The sequence below is a fragment of the Trichechus manatus genome, unplaced genomic scaffold, assembly GCF_000243295.1.
Source record: "Trichechus manatus latirostris isolate Lorelei unplaced genomic scaffold, TriManLat1.0 scaffold00160, whole genome shotgun sequence".
Lineage (NCBI taxonomy): Eukaryota > Metazoa > Chordata > Mammalia > Sirenia > Trichechidae > Trichechus > Trichechus manatus.
Window position 1 is genome coordinate 1,641,940 of NW_004444096.1, and position 21,470 is coordinate 1,663,409.

The 21,470-nt window shown below is 39.3% G+C and overlaps 1 protein-coding gene across 6 annotated transcripts in view; it reads left to right on the plus strand.

Annotated features, from left to right (window-relative positions):
• Positions 1 to 21,470, plus strand: part of WAC (WW domain containing adaptor with coiled-coil) — a 105,845-nt gene that overhangs the window by 71,699 nt on the left and 12,676 nt on the right. For 5 of the 6 annotated variants that reach the window (XM_012558365.2, XM_004386248.3, XM_023740591.1 and 2 more), the window contains 3 exons: positions 1,730 to 1,845; positions 2,414 to 2,526; positions 7,534 to 7,842. In XM_012558365.2, the coding sequence (XP_012413819.1) occupies positions 1,730 to 1,845; positions 2,414 to 2,526; positions 7,534 to 7,842 (538 nt within the window). The remainder of the gene's footprint in view (positions 1 to 1,729; positions 1,846 to 2,413; positions 2,527 to 7,533; positions 7,843 to 21,470) is intronic. The other variant, XM_004386249.2, reaches the window with a different exon arrangement.

Here is a 21,470-nt window from a genome sequence, read left to right on the forward strand (position 1 = left end):
GACCACACTGATGGACTTCAGTGTCCTCTGCCCACAGACCATCCCTTTGAAGAGCACTGGTCTCGACCACACTGATCGACTGCAGTGTCCTCTGCCCTCTAGCTGTAAATCTCAGTCTCACTCTCAGACCAAACCAGGAATCCCATGTGACCACTTACTGGGCAAACCAGATTTCCAGATAGATCCGTGGAAAAGCTCAGTTCGCATAGTAATTTGGGGAAGGGGTGGGGTGGGGGAGAAGAACTTGGTGAATTTGGCCGTCTGCATTTGGGTTCCTGCAGCTTGATGGTGGTCTTCTTCTGGAATCTAGGGATTGGAAAAGTAACTCACTGCTGCTTTTAGAGGTTTGGAGGCAGAGGGCCGATTTCTAATACCCTCATTATTTTGAGACATAAACATAAGAGCATATGGCAGACTATGGAATATATCTGCCAGCTACTCTCGAAATTATTAGAGCATTTACAGAATTGATGTTGATTTGGTAGACATAATAGGCATCAGGAAACCTGAGCTTTGGTCTTTTCTCTACTGCGAGTTCCTTCTGAGATCTCTGGACAGCTCTACATTCTGTCAGCTTGTTTCCTCATTGGTACAGTTAAGGTAGGGAAGTGGGGGAAGGAGCAAGCCTTCCTTTCCTAAAGCTGTAAAATAATGTCACTCTGCATAGAGCTGTAGTCAACGCAGAAGGACAGGCTACCAGGGTGTAACAGTATTTAATTCTAATCTCAAAGCTCCTTTGAAAAATTACTTAAGGAATGCAACTAGAATAATACTTGAGATTCTGCCAAAAGTCCTAGTGCAGACACTTCACCCTTTCACTTTTTAAAATTAATTCCATGAAATCTGAGCATTTCAGATTTTTCTAATCTCATTGTGATTTTTCAGTGCCTGTAAAGTACCTGAAGAGACTGTATCTGAGGATTTTTGAAAGAGTAGTTTTAGTTATTGGAAAATGAATGATGATGCTGATCCCATATTTCATATGAAGCAAGGTTCTAGTTGATACTTGACCAGTCTCATAGATTTTGAAGGTGAAGGAAATTCATTTAATTAGCTTTGTGTTTATGATGAGAAAAAATATAAGAAAAATATTTTATTACCTTAAGGAGTTAATATCGTCATCCATGTATTGTTATTCTTCCTATTTAACAGTTGACATTTCAAGAAAATAAAATGTTATTACTTTTCATTGTTCCTTTCCCTGGATTTTGAGACAATTTTCTCTTTAAAAAATAATATAAGAGAAGGAATATTACATAAAAATTCTTTATACATTAGTTTTTAGTTTTTTGGTGCCTTTTTTCACTGAGTAACAGTAAATACAGGCAGGTTATTCTCTGTTGTGCTTTAAAGATTGTAAAACCAGTGTGATTTTATGGCATAAAATAAGTCATTTGAGAGTGCCCCCCCCACCCCGATTTCAGCAATTAAAATTACAATAATCAGGAGCTTTTATGATGCTTTCTAAAGTCAGGACAGTGTTAATTTTACATTTTCCTTCCTGTATGTAATGAACTGGTATTTATTAATCTGTTTAGTTTTGAAATTTTATAGGGTTTTTCTATTATCTTTGAAGGTTTTCCTCAGAGTAAGATTTTCTAAAATATGTATGCAGATAATTACATTCTTTTTCCATATGATGCTTTGAAAACCATTGACATTCTTGATATTTCCTATCAAGGTTAAATAGTGGTAACATTTTTCTAATTTTTAAAAATGTGTTTTTAAGCCTTATGATTCTGCAGATGACTGGTCTGAGCATATTAGCTCTTCTGGGAAAAAGTACTACTACAATTGTCGAACAGAAGTTTCACAGTGGGAAAAACCAAAGGAGTGGCTTGAAAGGTATTTGCTCTTCATCTGAGTTAAACAATATTTCTCATTTCTTGATTCTACAGGTTAACATCTCATGGCATTAAACATAGTAGTTTTAGGTTCTTTGTTGTAACATCCCTCATTCCCCTTTGTAATTGCAATGGCTAATCCATCGTTAAGAGTTCCATAATTCTCTTTAAAAAAAATCTAGGACTGATAGGCAACTGTCTACGTGGACCTTGTAAATAAAAAATACATATTGTTAATTTGCATAGATGCATCTTAAAATTCTTGATAGGAGTCCTTGTAATTTTTATAGGACAATAATAAGATGCTTTCTTCATATATGTAGAATTAATATGACAACATTTTGATTAGGGTTAGTGGTATAAATTATTGGTATAATTTTGCCATCAGTGAGAAACATTAGTGTTCTGTTTGCTACATCCCGTTTCCCCACATGAGTCAAACTAGATTATGGCCATGTTCCATTCTTTTATTTGCCATGTCCCATTGCACTGAGCATTCGGCCGGAAGTGTTACATGGAGACTCATGTAATTCATGATGTATTTACGGGCTCATCTGGTTTACTTCCAGAGAACAGAGACAAAAAGAAGCAAACAAGATGGCAGTCAATAGCTTCCCGAAAGATCGGGATTACAGAAGAGAGGTGATGCAAGCAACAGCCACCAGTGGGTTTGCCGGTGGGAGTAAGTATTAATTGTTTTCTTTGAAACGATGTAGTGTTTGATTCATTCTTGCAATTAATTTATTTTTACAAACCTATATGCGTAGTCATCTACATATGTAAAGCATAAAATTCATACAACCGTACAGGGTTTCTTTAACGTTGGCTCACCCCACAGCCTCTCCACCGTTTTGTTTCCTGCAGAGGAAAGAGGGTACACAGTGGAATTGTACAGGTATACATCACTACCTGTATTGCTTGTAATGTAGTCAAATTGGTAAAAAAATAAAATAAAATGAAATAAGTTTTGAGTTTTGGATTGAGCGTTTTTTCCTGAATTGTGTCCTTTTAAACTAGAAACTGAAATGCTTTCCAGGACTCACTGGGTTTGAGTCTTATGATTGAATCAGAGCCACAACACAGGGACATCAGAGGACCTGTGGCGTTCTGTGTTATCAGTGAGAAACTCGTTTATCCTTTTATCTGGAAACTAATTTCACCACTGTCATGGAAGTATGCAACATTTTCTCCATATTAAATTTCCTCAAAATTACTAAAATACCTACCGGTATTGTTCCGAGGTGGTCTTCATTTATAACTCAAACCGTGGACACACTGTAATGTTCTTTTGAGATCCAGTTTTGCCCAGCTGGAAAGCTTGGGTAATACACATTTGGTTTTTGATTCAGCTTGAAGATTTATTAAAGATATTCTGTTCCTAGTGGCTTCCCTTGGCCTGAATAAAAACGAAATGCTATATAAGAGTTCTTGGATTCTTTAGTAAATTTTGAAAGAGTTTTAAGATGTGGTCATAGAATTCTTAGATTTAATGCTTTGAATCCTTCTGGAACTCCAAACAAAAAAATGAGGGGTGTATTGTAAGGGATATATTGATTCTTTCATTTAATACAAAAAATTATTTAACACTGAAACAAACATTAACAGTTCTGCTAGGACTGGATGTTTAAAATATGTTTTTTGGAACATTTAATTTTTTTTATAAACTATTGCTGAAATTGTACCTGATTCTTAGAAAGGAAACTGATTCAAAGTATCGGAGTTGTAAAGTTAAGAACATTGTATTTTGAGGCAGAGGACTTGGACTGTAGTGCCCATTTCATTTAACATTTTAAGTAACTGTGACTTTTGGCAAACAATTAAAAATGAGACAAAGGTTGTCTGTTGAGGAAAATAAATGGTACTCAGCTTGTGAGCCTCCTGCATAAATTGGAGGTATAGGAGAGGAGTGGCAAATGGAGGCTAAAGTAGTAACCTTTTTCAGTAAATGAAGAATTGAGTGGGAGAATGCAGTGTTGTGGAAGAGCCTGTGGGCCTGCTGCCTGGATCCCAGAATGAGGTAGCACTGGACTGAGCTAGGCCTCGCCAGATTCTGGCTGCCAAAGAGAAAGAACAGGGCTGAGCATGTCTGCTGTTTCTTCCCAGAAGAATCAGTCATTGAAATTATGTCTCCTGTAGGGTAGAGGAAATGAAGGGAGGGATTAGAGATATGATAGAAAAATTCATGGGAAGTGAAAGTATTATTTTTCTCTTTTTAATAATAATAAACTCTCTCTAAGGAAATAAAGTCAGAGTTGTGCTGTGTGTGTTTGTCTGTTTGCATTTTTTCTTACAAAAATGAAATAGTCTTTTCTTCAGGATTTTAAAATAAAGCATGTTCATTATTACAAACAAAACTGAAGAAGAGAGTGACCCTGACGGAGCAGGAGAAAAGTGGGGTGCAGAACTCAAATTCTGGTAGAAAGACGAGACTTCATGGTCTGACTGAGACTGGAGGGACCCCGGCAGACATGGCCCCTGGACACTCTGTTAGCCCAGAACTGAAACGTCTCCCGAGGCCAACTCTTCAGACAGGGATTGGACTGGACTCTGGGACATAAAGTGATACTCCTGAAGAGTGTGCTTCTTAGCTCAAGTAGATACATGAGACTAAATGGGCAGCTTCTGTCCGGAGGTGAGATGAGAAGGCAGAGAGGGTTAGGAGCTGGTTGAATGGACACGGGAAATCATGGATGGAAGGGAGGAGTGTGCTGTCATGGTATAGGTTGAGGAACTAGCATCACATAACAATATGTGTATAGATTTTTGTATGAGAGACTAACTTGAATTGTAAACTTCCACTTTTAAAGCACAATTTTTAAAAAAAGTGAAAATTTTTTAATCCCATGACCCAGGAACGTTTTGGGATATATACTTTTCCCCATATGCATATAAACATATATAAAAATTATGTGTATGTATTTTATGCCAAAAACTGAGATTATATATTATTGCTTCCAGCCTGCTCTTTTGATCGGTAATATTTCAGGGGTATTATATTTCCATGTCAGTTTGTCTAATTGACCTCATAGTATTCCGTTGTTTGGATGTGCCATCATTTAAAAATAATTCCCTATCCATGGATACTTGGATGGTTTCCAACCTTTTCCTACTATAAAGAATGCTATGATTCACATCTTTGCCCACTTATTTGATAGTTTTCTCAAAATAAATTCCTAGATGTACAAATGATGAATCAGTGGGTTTGTGTTTGTATTGAAATGTAGTCGTATATCACACCTTTTGGGGGAAGTTTGAGTGTTTTAAGTAATGTTTGGAAAGGACTGATGCCGTCTTTGTTTTATATATGTATGTGTGTGTCAACTGAGCTACATTTGGTGTGGTACTAATAAAATCAGTAAGCCGTTTGAGTGTTAGAACTGTCCATCCGAAATGCTGGCAGAGTTTTTCCACGTATCCAATACATTGGTATTCCTGTAGGGTGAGGCTTAAAGCTTGTAGTTCCAGACTGCCAGCAAAAGAAGAGTGGAGGATGGGGGGCAGGACTGGGAAGATTTTACATGTAAAGTGATAAAGAGGTAGAAAAATAGATTTTAGTACGTTTTCTTTTTGCAGTGCAGTATAAAGATTTTTCAGCCGTGTTAATGATATCTGTAACTTGATATTTAAAATTGTATGGATAAAGTTTTTTATTGGATGCTACCTCTGCTAGATTATTTTTATCATCTCTAGTCTGTGCCTCGTAGGGTTACTACTCTGGTTAGAGAAACCTTCATGGGGTTTTGTCACCAGTGGCATGAACGCCATTCTGGACCTGATAATTGTTTGTTGTGGGAGGCTGCCTTCTAGATTGAAGGCCTCTGCACACTGGATGCCAGTGGTGCACCTCCCTCTCTGCAGTCACGACAACCATGTGTCTCCAGACACCGCTGAACGCCCCATGGGGATTGGTGCACGGCAGCCTCCCTCGAAAGCCACTGCCTTGACTGTGCGCTGTCCGGGGTTGTGAGTAAGAGGAAGCTGTTGCGTCTAAAGCTTCCATAGTTCTTGTCATTTTGCTTTTTTTATTTTTTTAACTTACAGATGTTATATGAATTTTTTAATTTTCATCTGAATACATTTACTTGATACAGTCTGACTGTAGCCATGCAGAACTAGAAGGAAATTTTATTTGTCAAGGAATTAAAAAGATCTAGGCAATCCAGTGACAGAAGGATTGGTGGGACTTGGACTAGGATTATTCTTGTTATATCTGTTCCTAAAGGTTTCTACTGTAGTAACATTCTTCGCAGGAAGAAAACCTAGAATAAAATTTAAAAAGGTACATGTGCATGCAAATTTATAGCTTATTGACTAGGATCACGCAATGGATATTTGTTCTGCTGTGATAGCTCAACATTCCTGCATTGATCTTACGTTTATTTTTTATTTTGCTGATAAAACAGTATAGTAAGTATGTAACTAGTAATAGTAAATTTTATTTTTAGGTCATTACTAACTCAGAAGGTCTTGTGTTTCCATGTGTTGGGAAGCATGTTGGCAGTGCCCCGGTACTTTTGGTTTGGTAGCGTGTAGGCATGTGCAGTAGGTACTGACAGCTTCACATCTGACTTGTGGTTGGAGCATCCTTCCTTGTTTGTGCTGTCATGGCCTCTAGAACTGGAAGAGCCGTGAATTTGATAAAAATACTGCTACATCCATCAGAGAGGGCGTTCTGTGGTGACACTGTCACTGCGTACCGTGTTTTGGAATACGAAGGCGTTTATCTACTTGGAGGGAGGATATTTTAATTATTTCGTTACTGACTGAACTGTTGTAGCTCAGGCTAGATATTTTTTCTAAGTACAGAACTTGTCAACTTGTGATTGTTGAAGTTCTCTTTCTCTGCGCTCTTGCGGAAGCATAGTGCTCATGGTAGAGCTTCAGCTGTTCTGAGTACTTGTTTCTGAGTTTAAAGTATTTAAAGTATTTTTACGGCTTTAAGTTGGAAGAGGGTCTGTTTTTAATATAGCTGGTGATAGCATGCAGATTTTTTTCTGACAGTACTGTGATAAGAACTTCTCTTCAGATAGCATTATGTATTGTGATTTTATAACAAACTCTGGTGTTTGTTTGCGTTATTAAAAATATGAATTGGCCTACTTATTAAATGCACAGTTCATCATAAGTTCATCAATCCTCAAATGAGGTTGTTTAATCCCTGGCATAAACCGCTTTAGGGCCCACTGATTAACTACCTTAGTATCCAGAACAATCAGGCTAGTGAAACTAATATTCCTTTGCAGTTGAACCACTGTGGGTAATTCAGTCATTTATCAGTACCCATGGTCCAGATTTTAAAAGGATGGACCATTTACTTTTTCTGTTTTTAAAATATTTTTAGATTTTTTTATTTGAATAAAGTGTTATTCCATATTTTAAAAATATGTATATTTTGTTGGAACTTCGGTGTGATTCCAAAGAATCCCAAAAAGCTAGTAGCCCATTTGAAAGCCCAATGAAATATGAGTATATATTAATATTTATAGTTGAGCTAAGATGCCTCTTCTAGTATTTGAATATTTACATGCTAGTGGTAAAACTGCAGATACTAACTGGGCTTGCAGTTTTATAAAAAGATATGCAAGTATGTTGCTACATTAGCTGTTGTTAAAGACAGAATTCTAACGTAATCTTTTTTCTTCCCCCTTCCGTCATTCCAACATCTCTTTTTACGAACTGTGAACTAAAGTGGAAGACAAGCATTCCAGTGATGCCAGTAGTTTGCTCCCACAGAATATTTTGTCTCAGACAAGCAAACACAATGACAGAGACTACAGACTGCCAAGAGCAGAGACTCACGGTAGTTCTACGCCAGTACAGCACCCCATCAAACCAGTGGTTCATCCAACTGCTACCCCAGGCACTGTTCCTTCTAGTCCATTTACGCTACAGTCTGATCACCAGCCAAAGAAATCATTTGATGCTAATGGAGCATCTACTTTATCAAAACTGCCTACACCCACATCTTCTGTCCCTGCACAGAAAACAGAAAGAAAAGGTATGCCATTATTACTAGATGCTGCACGTTGAACTAGAGTTTCTGATTACATTACATTATTTCTTTTAGCTTAAGTAAGTCTTTTAAATATAAAATTTGTTTTAAAAGTCTTTTAGAATGTTACTGTATAGATTTAGGCCTAAAGGTAGCCAGATTTAGCTTTTCCTTTTAATTTATAATTATTGAGCCTCAGAACTGTTTTTTGCCTTTTGACACTTGGAAGTCAAATGCTTAACTTGTAACAGTTAACAATGGTTTAAATAACTTGTCAAAGTCAAATGACTGTCCCTTCATATTTGTTCAAAATAATTTCCTGTTTTTGTGATGATTGTCTTGATGGTTTAGTTTAGAAATTGTCTCAATTTTCTGTTTTAGTGAGTAGAGGCATTTTAAAATCTGTCATTTCTACGTAACATGCAGTTACTGGTTTCAACTTGTGAATTTGAAAACTAAGTCATGGTAAAAGGCTCAGGCTTCTAGCTCCAAGGACTGTTAATGTCTGAATAAGAACTTAAGCTTGAAGAGTAGAAGTTAGACATCGCAATCCAAATTGCAATCATAGCATGTTCAAAAGGTTAGAGAAAAATTGTAACACTTCACAGCTACTTGGGAGGTGACGAGAACATAACAGGTTAATGATACAAGTATATATGCGTAGACTACTCACAATCCCAAACAGCCTTCATGTTATGTTTGAAGAGGAAATTAAAAGGCAGTGAGTGAACAAATTCCCGTGTGTGGACCAAGCAGACCACGCGTAAGTGCTGAGGAGCTTTCCAATGTCCTGTGGATTGAGGACATGCTGCATGGATCTCATGACTCTCTAAGCCCGTAATCTCTTACTTGATCCATTATTTCACATTGGTTCAATTTGTTGAAAACAGTTCCAAATAATTGGCTTCATTTTGTTCCTGGTTTCCTCTCGCCAGTATACATCCTGTTGGAATTTCCCTTGTACTGTAGCAGCTGTGTTACGTGTAGCTAAACGGTAGACTTCTGTCCTGTGGTACATAATGTAATTAAAGAGACTGTGGTTGTTCCGAATGGTATCCATTCCTTAAAAATCATTTGTACCCAAGTTCACATGTATGTCTCAGATTTACCCTGATACAGAATTAACTTAAAAAAGATAATTAAGTTTCAGCGAATGTAGTGGTTGTTAACATGGAACTACTTTCTAAAGGATGTTATAGGTACTCCAGTTTTTGGAATTTTGTTTGAATATTTGGTCATAAAAAAAATTTATTTGAAAATTCCTTGTCAGTTTAAAAAAATCTATCCTATGGTCTTTATATAGTCTTTATCCCATTTCACCTCTTGTTTATTTAACACTTTTTATCTCTTCTCCCCTTTTTGAAATTCTTTCTTTCCTGGCTCTTGTAATACTAAAACCGGTTGTCTTCGTGCCAACTCATGGCAGCCCTGTGTGTGTCAAGTAGAACTGTACTCCATAGGGTTTTTTGTTTTATTTTTGTAAGTATTTTATTGTGTTTTTGGTGAAGGTTTACACAGCAGTGTAGGTTCTCATTCGACAATTTCTACACAGATTGTTCAGTACTTTGGTTACATTTGTCACGATGCGTGAACATTTTCGTCAGGGACAGATTACCCAGTAATCAAGGTAAGCACATGCTTTGGGCATCAGCAAAACGGGCTCCAGTTGTCCAAAGCAAAGACTCTTAGATGCCAAGAAAAGTTGAGCACTGCAACGAAAGGAAACTGGCAGGGCACTAAATTAAACTGATACCAGCTCCAGCATGTGAGAATCTGCTAGCCAGAAATGAAGTTCACACAAGGTCATGAGGGCGCCCATGCGGAAGGTTATTTAAGCTTTGAGGCCCCTACCACTTCAATACCTTCATTGCTATCTGTCTTTTAGGGTCCCTTCCAGTTTAATTGAAACTCCTTATCTCAGCACATCTCTTGGGAGTACAACTGTTTCTTTCTAATAAACAAGAGGGTGGCGGGCAGGGGCGGGGTGGAGGGGCGGCTGTCGAATCTAGTTATTGCTGCATTCACCCACTAAACATTCTATAATCCAGTTATTTCATTCCACTCAAATGATATATGCCACTTTTGCATTCAATCGCTAGTATTATAGTCAGATTTAAAAAGAACTTACATCATGGATAGCTAAGACACACAGGCATATATAAGTCACGTTTCCTGTTTGAATGCGTGAGTAGGCAGAGGAGGGGCCACCAAAGATTGTCAGTGTTCAGGACCCTCCCTTGCTTTAATCCAGCCCGATTCTTATTATTTCCATTCTGGTGGTTCTGTTTCCATTAATCTAGTTTCCCTGCTCCCTTACATTCTCATCTTTGTTTTAAAGGAATTGTTGACCATTTGGTCTCATACAGGTAATTTTTTTTTTTTTAATAGTGCTTTAGATGGTTTAACAAATAGTTTCTCATTAAACAGTTAGTACACACGTTTTATGACATGTGGTTAACAACCCCACAACATGTCAACACTCTCCCTTCTCGACCTTGGGTTCCCTATTACCAGCTTTCCTGCCCCCTCTCCCTTCTGGCCCTTGTCTGTTGTGCCCCATTAGTCTCGTTTTGTTTTATGGGGCTGTCCACTCCCCGGCTGAACGGTGAACCTTGGAAATGACTTCATCACTGAGCTAAAAGGGTGTCTGGGGGCCATACTCTCAGGGTTTCTCCAGTCTCCTTTAGGCCAGTAAATCTGGTCTTTTTTTTGTGCATTAGAATTTTGTTCTACATCCTTCTCCAGCTCTGTCCAGAACCCTCTGTTGTGATCCTGGTCAGAGCAGTCAGTGGTTGTAGCCGGGCACCATGTAGTTGTACTGGACTCAGTCTGGCGGAGGCTGTGGTAGATGTGGTCTGTTAGTCTTTTGGACTAATCTTTTCCTTGTATCTTGTTTTCTTCATTCTCCCTTGTTCCCAAAGGGGTGAGACCAGTGGAGTATCTTAGATGGCCACTCACAGGCTTTTGAGACCCCAGATGCTACTCACCAAGGTAGAATGTAGAACATTTTCTTTATAAACTATGTTATGCCAGTTGAGCTAGATGTTCCCCGAGATCATATAAGTAATTTTTAAAAGGACTTCGTAGGGATTTTAATGACTGCTTTTTTTTTTCTCCAGAAGTAGATCACCAGGCCTTTCTTCTGAGGCACCTCTGGATGCGAACTAGCAACCTTTTGGTTAGCAGCGTAGTGCATTAACCGTTTGCACCACCCAGAGACTCCTCTGTGATAGCTGTTCTCCAATGTCTTGGTTCCTCTCTTCCTGCCCCTTAAATATCAGTATTGTTCAGCCTTTTTTCCTTTTTTTTTTGTTTCCTACTCAACAGCTTTTCCTTGGGCATTCTTGCAACTCCTATGTCTGTGTAAATGACTCTCAAATCTTTTATTTCTAGCTCAGACCTGTATGTTTACCTTCTGTAAACTCTCTGTGGAGACCTGTGGCATAGTGGTTAAGAGCTCAGCTGCTAACCAAGACTGACAGTTCGAATCCACCAGGTAGCGGCTCTTTGGGAACCCGGTGGGGCAGTTCTACTCCGTCCCCTGTAGGGTCACTATGAGTTGGAGGCAGCTCTACGGCCTGGATTTTTTTTTTTTTTTTTTTAAGCTCTCTGCATTTGCTGTATCTCTTCAGATACAGTGTGTCCAGATTCCTCCCTTTCCTGCGTTTTATTTTTAGGTTCTCAGTAAGAGCTAACACTATCTACTCAACCAAAGTTCTCTCACTTTGAAATTTCTCATCAGCTTTTTCTTGTTCTTTGACTTTGTTGCCCACCAGCCCCTGCCCACCCGTGTGCAAACCTTGGACTCTTTCTCCTAAATGTCGTGTGTGTAAATCTGTTATTACTGCCACCGCCGTAACGGACGCTCGGGTCATCTCTCTTGAAATAACCCTGATTACTGCTCTTCCTTCTGCCTGGTCTATCTGCTGATGGTGGCATCGTTGTAAAATTTAGACTGAATTGTGCTACTGTCTTAAAAACGTTTTTAATGGTTTCCCGCTATCCAGAAATAAAATCATACTTGAGTAGGATTATAGCAAGTACTTGATAGACTGGTTGCAGTCTGTTTCACTAGCTTGATCTCCAGCTCTTCCACTCTTACTGTCTGTAATTCACCTGCTGCGTACTTGTTACATTTCTTAGAATAGATTGCGTTCTCAACTGAATGGTGCACCGCTACCCCCGGTGACCGCCCTGACAGGGAACACAGCAGAGAGTCCCTGATGGAGCAGGAGAAAGGTGGGGTACAGAACTCAAAATTCGAGTAAAAAGACCAGACTTAATGGTCTGACTGAGACTGGAGGAGCCTTGGAAAGCATGGCCGCTGGACTCTGACAAGCCAGAACTAAAACCACTCCAGACTCCAACTCTTCAGACAGAGATTGGACTGGACTGTAGGACATACGGCGATACTTGTGAAGAGTGTGCTTGTTAGCTCAAGTAGATACATGAGACTAAATGGGCAGCTCCTGTGAGGTGGGAAGGCAGAGAGGGTCAGGAGCTGGTTGAATGGACATGGAAATCAGGGGTGGAAAGGAAGAGTGTGCTGTCACAGTGTAGGGAGAGCAGCTAGGGTGACATAACAATGTATGTATGAATATTTGTATGAGAGACTAACTTGAAATGTAGACTTCCACTTAAACTACAACAATAAAAAATAAAAAAATACATATATTATGTTCTCAGAAGCCCTGGTGGCACAATGGTTAAAGCACTCGGCTGCTAACCCAAAAGGTCGGCAGTTTGAACCCACCAGCCACTCCGCCAGTAGAAAGATGTGGCTATCTGCTTCCGTAAAGATTTTAGCCTTGGAAACACTACAGGGCAGTTCTTCTCTGTCCTGTAGGGTCGCTATGAGTCGGAATTGACTGGGTGGTAATGGGTTGTTTTTTTTTTTATTTTCTAGTGTACTTGGTTTCTTGCTGTCAGTTAACCTCTCCCAATCTGTGTTTCTCAAACACTTTGTTCTTTTATGTATTTGTTATAGCACTTCCTATTTTAGTTTCTTCAGTTAGACTGTCTTCTCCTTGGGATTTAAGATGAAGCTTTATTGCACTGTGTACCTCCTCCATGCTTCAAGCACCATCCCTGACAAACTTAACATAATTAGAAATTAACTGGATACCAGTCTTGGTGCTGAGTATTTGATATACATTTTAGGTTAATCCTGAAAACAGCTCTGTGGGGGAAGGTATTATCTCTATGAGAGATATGAGGAGCCCCAAAATGGTCACACTTCAGACACGTGGTGAGTGTTTGAGGCAGCTTCTACTCCAAAATCCATGTTCTTTTCACAATACCATGTGTAATGAAAGACCCAACAAAGCTATATTAATTTGGACTCTAATAATTAAAAATTACTGACAAATTAGAGGTTATTCAGGTTTAAATTCTCCAACGTGTATTTAGTAATCACAGACATCATATACGAGATTTTATATGTAGTAGTTTTAAACTTACAGGGAAAAAACTTGCTTACCTTGGGATTGCCTGCTTATATGGGGGAAATTTTACTCCATTTGTGAGTACTTCTTGCATATGATTTGGAAAGAATTTATTTCCTTAAATATATAACCATTTTGAGCTTTTCACATTCTCTAGTTCATCTAAATTTGTGAGTAATCAGTTAATTTGAGTATTTATTTGTTTCTCAAAGGAGATCTCCTTGTTATTTAAATTACCCTCCTGTTGACTCTTCTCATCAACATAGTGATTTTTTACTTGTTTGGATTTCCTTTAACAGTTAAATAATTTTTATCAGGGTCGATGGTTCACATCAGGCTGGTATGTTGGTCTTAAGTGCTAATGGTATAGCTAAACTGTGTCTAAGGACATCGAGGGCAGGCTGCTCTCTTCAGTTACATAAAGATCCTTGTCTGTCCTGCAGCATTCCACTGCTGTATCCCTAAGTGCTTGGCAGGTAACAGGCAGTCAGTAAATATTGGTTGTAGATGGATAAATAACTGAAAGAATGGTAATGAGTTGTGTTGAGGGCTGAGGAATGACCTGTATTAGTTACGGTTTTAAAAATTGTATTTGGGGGAAAAGATGGGTGCGTGTGTGTTGTACATCTAATGAAAGGATTCCATCCGTAGATGTGGGTTTAATTCTAGCGTGTCATTAAAGGGAAACCACCGAAGATAAACTGTGCTTGCCTGAGGGGCAGAAGTGTGCAGAAGCTGTGAAGCTCTTGGGTTTTGCAGAGAATGGTCCTGGTGTGGATCGGATATGTCCTTTTAGATCTATACTTGTCAGTCATGGTAACACTTGAACGTCTGTTGGTAAGATCCCCTTAGTGGACAACCACATAACAAATTAATAGAGAAACTCTTATATACTTTAAAAACATGGAAACCTTTTCTCAGTTGGTAGTGTGTACCCCAGTGACAGTTCTAAACTGTAGCTCTACCTACTCTACCTTCCATTTTTGTGAAATGACAGAATAGGCGGGACAAGTAGGTCCTTGTTTGCTTTGCCCAAATGAATGACAGCAGAGTTTTTATTAATGAACTTAAACAGCAAGTTCCTCATTCGTAATCTATGGAGTTAGAATTTATTAGAATACATAAGTTTGGAAGCGAAACAAAGTAGCCACAGCAGCAGACCTTTTCAGTGACTTCAAGCTCTGGCTATCGGGATTAGCACGTCTAAATAGTCACATAATGACATGCTGGTTCTGTAGTCGGGGGAGGCGAGGGAAACAGAATTAGTCTTTTAGTAATAGGAGGCACGAGTTAGTCACTTGGAATAAACTTGCCTTTTGTGTTTTGATGATATCTGTAGACTAATTGAAATTTGAATAAACCTGAAGATTGTTGAGCGTGTTAAGGCAGTGTGCTTTTATTGACTGACTGTACTGGACAGCATGCCACTGCAGTATCTTCGCTTTAATCTTCATGAAAAATTAGAAGGATTGACCACAGACTTAGTCAGAGATTTGGTGAAGAACTGGATACATTAGTGGAGGAATTCAGTATGTAATAAGGATGGCGTTTTTGAACAGTGGGGCAGGGTGACCCACTATGGTAAAAAAAAAGACTTAGAAGAGGCAGTAGGTTGATATTAAGGATCCATTAAGAATTCATACAAATCAGTAGGAAAAGGCAGTCCAGTAGAAAATGAGCAAGGGATATAGAAAGGCAGTTACAGAAAACTTGTCACTGCATATTGAAAATTCAGATTAAAATGAGATCATTTTTGACCCTTAAGATCAGCGACAATTAAAGATTAAATGTGGGGAAATGTAGCCGTGGGGAGTGTGTGAGTTGGTACTGCTAGTGTGGAGGTCAATTTAATGAAATCTGTTAAAGGTTAAAAAAAATGCTTATATTTTTTAGAGCAGCACTTCTATTTTATGTTATCTCAGAGATTGACTGCGGTATCATACATAAGGATTCTCATTGTAGGATTAATTTGTCTTCATGAAAAATTGGCAACAAACCAGATGTTCTTTGAAAGGGAAGTGGTTAAACTTTGATGCATCCATACTATGGGATACTGTGCAGCAATCAAAAGAGTCAAAACAGTATTATCATAGAGATTTTCTCAGATGAGAAAAAGGTTGCAAAGAATATAGTACCTTCTTTGTTATAAGACATTAACACCATAATTACAGTAGTAAATTCTACTACCCTTGCATACTTTGTTTTCCTGCTGCTTGTGTTCTCCCACATAATACCGAAACTACAAAATAAAACTAGTAGGGTGCCCCTTGATGTAACAGTACTTTGAACATGTCCTGTTCAGTGTTACAGCAACTGTCAAACATCATAGGAAATCAGTGGAGAAAAACTTCACTAGCTCAATAATCCTGTCCCTAAAAGTGTTTGTTATTTCACTGCCCTGCTGGCACAGTGGTTAAGCACTTGGCTGCTAACTGAAGGGTCGGCAGTTTGAACCCACCAGCCGCTTCGCAGGAGAAGGATGAAGCGGTCTGCTCCCTAAAGATTACAGCCTTGGGAACGCTCTGGGGCAGTTCTGCTCGCCCTGTCGGCTCGCTGTGGGTCGGCGTCGGCTAGACGGCAGCAGGGTTGGTTTTCGCTGCTCCCGTCTTCAGGATTTCATACTGTTCATTCCTCTTTGAATATCAGCTTCCATTGAACTAAATGTTACGATGCCCACTCGAAGGAAGTGCAGTTGGTCCCGTTTTACTCTTAAAATAGTGCCGTTTTCTATCATTTTAGACTTACAGGAAGTTATTTCACATACCAAAGAACTATTGGTCAGGAATAAATTTTGACTTTGGTTTGTGCTTTCTAGGATGATTTGGAAGGGTGCCTATAATTAGAAGAGCTAAGTGATTAACTCTGAAAAAGTTAGGTTGTAGTAACAGATTTCTCTGTGAAGTCTGGTCTTTGGTAGCTTACTCCCCCTGCTGGCAAAATTTGGTAATGTAAATTATTAATTAATTACAAGCATACAGTTAAGGGAAGAGGTTTTATCTCCTAAAGTGAGTATACACGATTTAAATTAAAGTCAAGGGTAACATGGTTATGGCTTGAATCAAAGAATTGGTGGTGGTGGTTAGGTGCCGTGGAAGCGGTCCGGACTCAGGGATACCCTATGTACAACAGAACAAAACGCGGCCTGGTTCTGCGCCATCGTCTCAGTCGTTACGTGCTTGAGCCCATTATCGCAGCTACTACGTCAGTCCGTCTTACGTTCAGAATTTTTTTTACGCCTTTGTATGTGTGTGTATCTCTCTCTCTGTCTGCTTTTAAAATAATTGTTTACATGAAATCATACTCTACTTACTGTTTTGCATCTTGCATTTTTCACTTAATAAAACCCTGGCACATCTTTCATTATCAGCACATACAGGTCTACAATATTCCATCTAAAGTCTGCATAGGATTGCATTGTAAATTTGTAGCTTAGTTTAGCTAGTCCCCTGTCAGTGGGCATGTTCTCATAGATTTCATTGTTGTTGTTAGGTGCCGTCAAGTCGGTTCTGACTCATAGCGACCCTGTGTACCACAGAACGAAACACTGCCCGGTCCTGCACCGCGCTCACAATCGTTGTTAATGCTCGAGCCCTTTGTTGCAGCCCGTGTCAGTCCACCTTGTTGAGGGTCTTCCTCTTTTTCGGTGACCTTCTACTTTGCCAAGCGTGATGTCCTTTTCCAGGGACTGGTCCCTCCTAACAACACGTCCAAAGTACGAGAGAGAAATTCTCGCCATCCTTGCTTCTAAGGAGCATTCTGGCTATAACCTCTCCCAAGGCAGATTTGTTCCTTCTTCTGGTATAGTCCATGGTATATTCAATATTCTTTGGCAACACCATAATTCAAAGACATCAGTTCTTCTTTGGTCTTCCTTGTTCGTTGTCTAGCTTTCCCATGCATATGGGACGATTAAAAATACCATGGCTTGGGTCAGGTGCACCTTAGTCCTCAAAGTGACATCTTTTTAACAGTTTAAAGAAGTCTTTGGCAGCAGATTTGCCCAATTCAGTACGTCCTTTGATTTCTTGACTGATGCTTCCATGGGTTTTGATCGTGGATCTAAGTAAAATGAAATCTTTGACAACTTTCTTCTTCATTAATCATGATGTTGCTTATTGGTCCAGTTGTGAGGATTTTGGTTTCCTTTATGTTGAAGTGTAGTCCATACAGAAGGCTGTCGTCTTTGATCGTCATCAGTAAGGGCTTCAAGTCCTCTTCATTTTCAGCAAGCAAGGCTGTGTCACCGCATATTGCAGGTTGTTAATGAGTCATCCTCCAGTCCTGATGCCGCATTCTTCTCATAGTCCAGCTTCTCGCATTGTTCACTCAACATACAGATTGAATAGGTATGGTGAAAGGATACAACCCTCACGCATACCTTTCCTGTTGTAAACCACGCAGTATCCCCTTGTTCTCTTTGAATGACTGCCGCCTCTTGGTCTATGTCTAGGTTTTTCATGAGCACAATTAAGTGTTCTGGAATTCCTGTTCTTCACAGTGTTATCTGTAATTTGCTATGATCCACACGGTAGAATGCCTTTGCGTCTCCAAAAAAACACAGGTAAACATCTTTCTGGTATTCTCTGCTTTTAGCCAAGATCCATCTGACATCAGGAATGATAATAGCCCTCATCCCACATCCTCTTCTGAATCTGACTTGAATTTCTGGCAGTTCCCTGTCGATGTACTGCTGCATTTGTTTTTGAATTATCTTCGGCAGAATTGTACTTGTGCATGGTATTAGTGGTATTGTTGGATAATTTCCACATTCTGTTGGATTTCCCCTCTGGAATGGGCATAAATATGGATCTCTTCCAGTCGGTTGGCCAGGTAGCTGTCTTCCAAATTTCTTGGCATAGACGAGTGAGCGCTTCCAGCATTGCATGCGTTCGTTGAAACATCTCAATTGGCATGTGACTTCTTCTGTCACTGGCCTTGTTTTCCGCGAATGCCTTCATTGCAGCTTGTACTTCCTTCCATACCATCAATTCTTGATCATATGCTACCTCCTGAAATGATGTAACGTCAACCAGTTCTTTTTTGGTACAGTAACTGTGTATTCCTACCATCTTGTGACGCTTCCTGCTTCGTTTGATATTTTGCCCATGGAGTCCTTCAGTATTGTAACTTGAGGCTTGAATTTTTTCTTATTCACTTCTTTCAGCTTGAGAAATACTGAGTTCTTCCCTCTTGGTTTTTACCTCCATATCTTTGCACATTTCATTATAATACTTGGTCTTCTCAAGCCACCATGAAATCTTGTGTTTACCTCTTTTACTTCATAATTTCTTCTGTTCGCTTTAGCTACTCTGCATTCAAGAACAAGTTTCATAGTCTCTTCTGACATCCATTTTGGTCTTTTCTTTCTTTCCTGTCTTTTTAATGATCTCTTGCTTTCTTCATGTGTGATGTCCTTGATGTCATCCTACAACTTGTCTGGTCTTCAGTCATTAGTGTTCAGCGCATCAAGTCGGTTCTTGAGGTGGTCTCTAAATTCGGGTGGGATATACACAAGGTCGTGTTTTGGCTCTTGTGGACTTGTTTTAATTTCCTTCAGCTTCAACTTGAACTTGCATATGAGCAATTGATGGTCTGGTCCACAGTCGGCCCCTGGCATTGTTCTGATGATATTGAGCTTTTCCATCGTTCCTTTCCACAGATGTATTCTATCCTGCAAGTTCCATTTGGTATAGTCGCCATTTATGTTGTTGAAAAGTGGTATTTGCAATGAAGACGTCGTTGGTCTTGCAGAACTCTTTCATGTGATCTCCGATGTAGTTTCTGTCACCAAGGCAATGTCTTCCAACTGCCGATCCTTCTTTGTTTCCAGCTTTTGCATTCCAATCCCCAGAAATTATCGGTGCGTCTTGATTGCATGTGTGGTCAATTTCAGACTGCAGAAGTTGGTAAAAATCTTTAATTTCTTCATCGTTGGCCTTAGTGGTTGGTGCGTGAATTTGAACACTGGTCGTATTTACTGGCCTTCCCTGTAGGCGTGTGGACGTTATCCTCCCACTGACAGCGTTGTTCTTCAGGAGATCTTGAGATGCTCCTTTTGATGATGAGTGCGAGGCCGTCCCTCTTCAGTTTGTCGTTCCCGCCATGGGAGACATCATCATTGTCGAATTCAGAATGGTCGATACCAGTCCATTTCAGCTCACTAATGTCTGGGATCTCGATCTTCATGGGCTCCATTTAATTTTTTAAACTTCCAGTTTTCCTAGATTCATGCTTTGTATATTCCACATTCCAATTATTAATGGATGTTTGCAGCTGTTTCTTCTCAGTTTGAGCCGTGCCGCATCAGGAAATAAAGGTCCTGAAATCTTTACTCCATCCACATCGTTAAGGTCAATTTTATTTTGAGGAGGCAACTCTTGCACAGTTGTATTTTGAGTGCCTTCCGACCTGAGGGGCTCATCTTCCGGCACTAAATCAGACACTGTTCCGCTGCTGTTCTTAAGGTTCTCAATGGCCAGTTTTTTCAGAAGTAGACCACCAGGTCCTTCTTCCTAGTCTGTCTTAGTCTGGAAGCTCTGCGGAGATCTCCCCACCGTGGGTGACCCTGCTGGTATTTGAAATATCAGTGGCATCCCTTCTAGCATCACAGCCACACTCAGGCCATTACAGTACAACAGAGTGACAGATGTGTGGTGGAAAGAATTGGTTAGAGAGCTACAAGTCACTGAAATGTTACGGGGGAAGTGACATAGTTCACTGAAGTTTATAAAGCAGCTTAGGAAGAGATCACTGGATAATCCTCAAATAGATCGTAGGCAACAAAAAAGTAAACAACAGCTAAAAGTAGATACCATTTCATTGCCAAAGACTGTGAAAAGATGTTTAAAGTAACCTAGGTTTCTTGAATGCTTGGCAAAGTTTACACTGGAAGGAATGAGACTAGAGGCTTAAAGAGCAGATCATATCGGTCTGTAATACGCACTGACACTCACTGATTGTTTAGTTTGTTGCCTTTGTCTGTGAAAAAAGCAGTTGAGTGTTTTATAAGATAAGCCTGAAGTTTTAATTTGTCTCTAAGACTATGCATTACTCAGCTTTATAAGTACAACGTAAAATGAGCTATTTGCTTTGTGAATTATTTGTGGAGACCTAGGACTTTCTTCTCAGCATTTTCAGTTTTTAGGCCAATCCAAAAAACGAGCAGAGAAGTTAAAAAGAGCCGGCTTATATACATGCAGTCATTCCGTCAACTAGATGTTAGTGTCATTGTGGTATCAAGTCCCATTCTGCCCCAGGGCTGCAGAATAGAAGATGCTAGGCAACAGGACAGCTCTGTGTTAGGGCACTCTGAACGCAGAGGAGGGGCACCCAGCCACCTTAAATTTAAAACTTCCCTCTTTTGCAATATTTTATGATAAAATTAAGACTGCTTCTAAGAATAACATTTTATATTTGATGTCCCTAAGCTATATATAAAAAACCTTAAAGGATATAATCTGGTGGCTTCCCAAATAAAAAACTGCTAGTATAGTCTATAATTCCACCATGAAATAGACGTAATAACTAAAGACAGATTTTCATAAGGAAATTTCATTTCATACAAGTTTCTTTATACTTTATGAATTCAAAACAACAAAGCTGGAGAAGATAGTCTGCTAGACTTAGGGGCTCTCCTTTAAAATACGTGCCTTACGCAAAATTAAACTATCCTAGGCTTTCTGAGTTACTGTGATGAATCAAGAAAAACCAAAATAAGAATTTCAAATCCTTGAAATGTACTTAACCCCATCCGTCTGTGAGGTCAGTAGTTTAGAGAGCTGTTATCCCTAGTTTGTATGACCGTTATGGTGGAAGGACTTGTAAAAAGACTAGTAAAGGAGTCACTTCTCAATAATCTTACTCATAATTCCTGGCTTCTGTGGGATCATGAAGGTTGATAGTTTCTGGAATTGGAAGTAAAGATGTACAGTTAGTAGACGGCAGTGTAATAAATAACCAAATCCAGTGTTCCTGGTGCTCTTTTATACCCAACTCTGTAACAGCAGTCTTAACCATGCAGTGTCTATGAGAGCTTGAAAATCTTCAAGAAATAGGTATGTATAGGAAATTAAAGATATTTAAAGCAGATCTTCATATTTAGTCTTTACACCAATATTGTGAGAGTAGGTATGACCGTCTTGAATAGTTTAACCTGATTGTTGTTACCCTTAAGGTCTCTGGTTTTGTTTT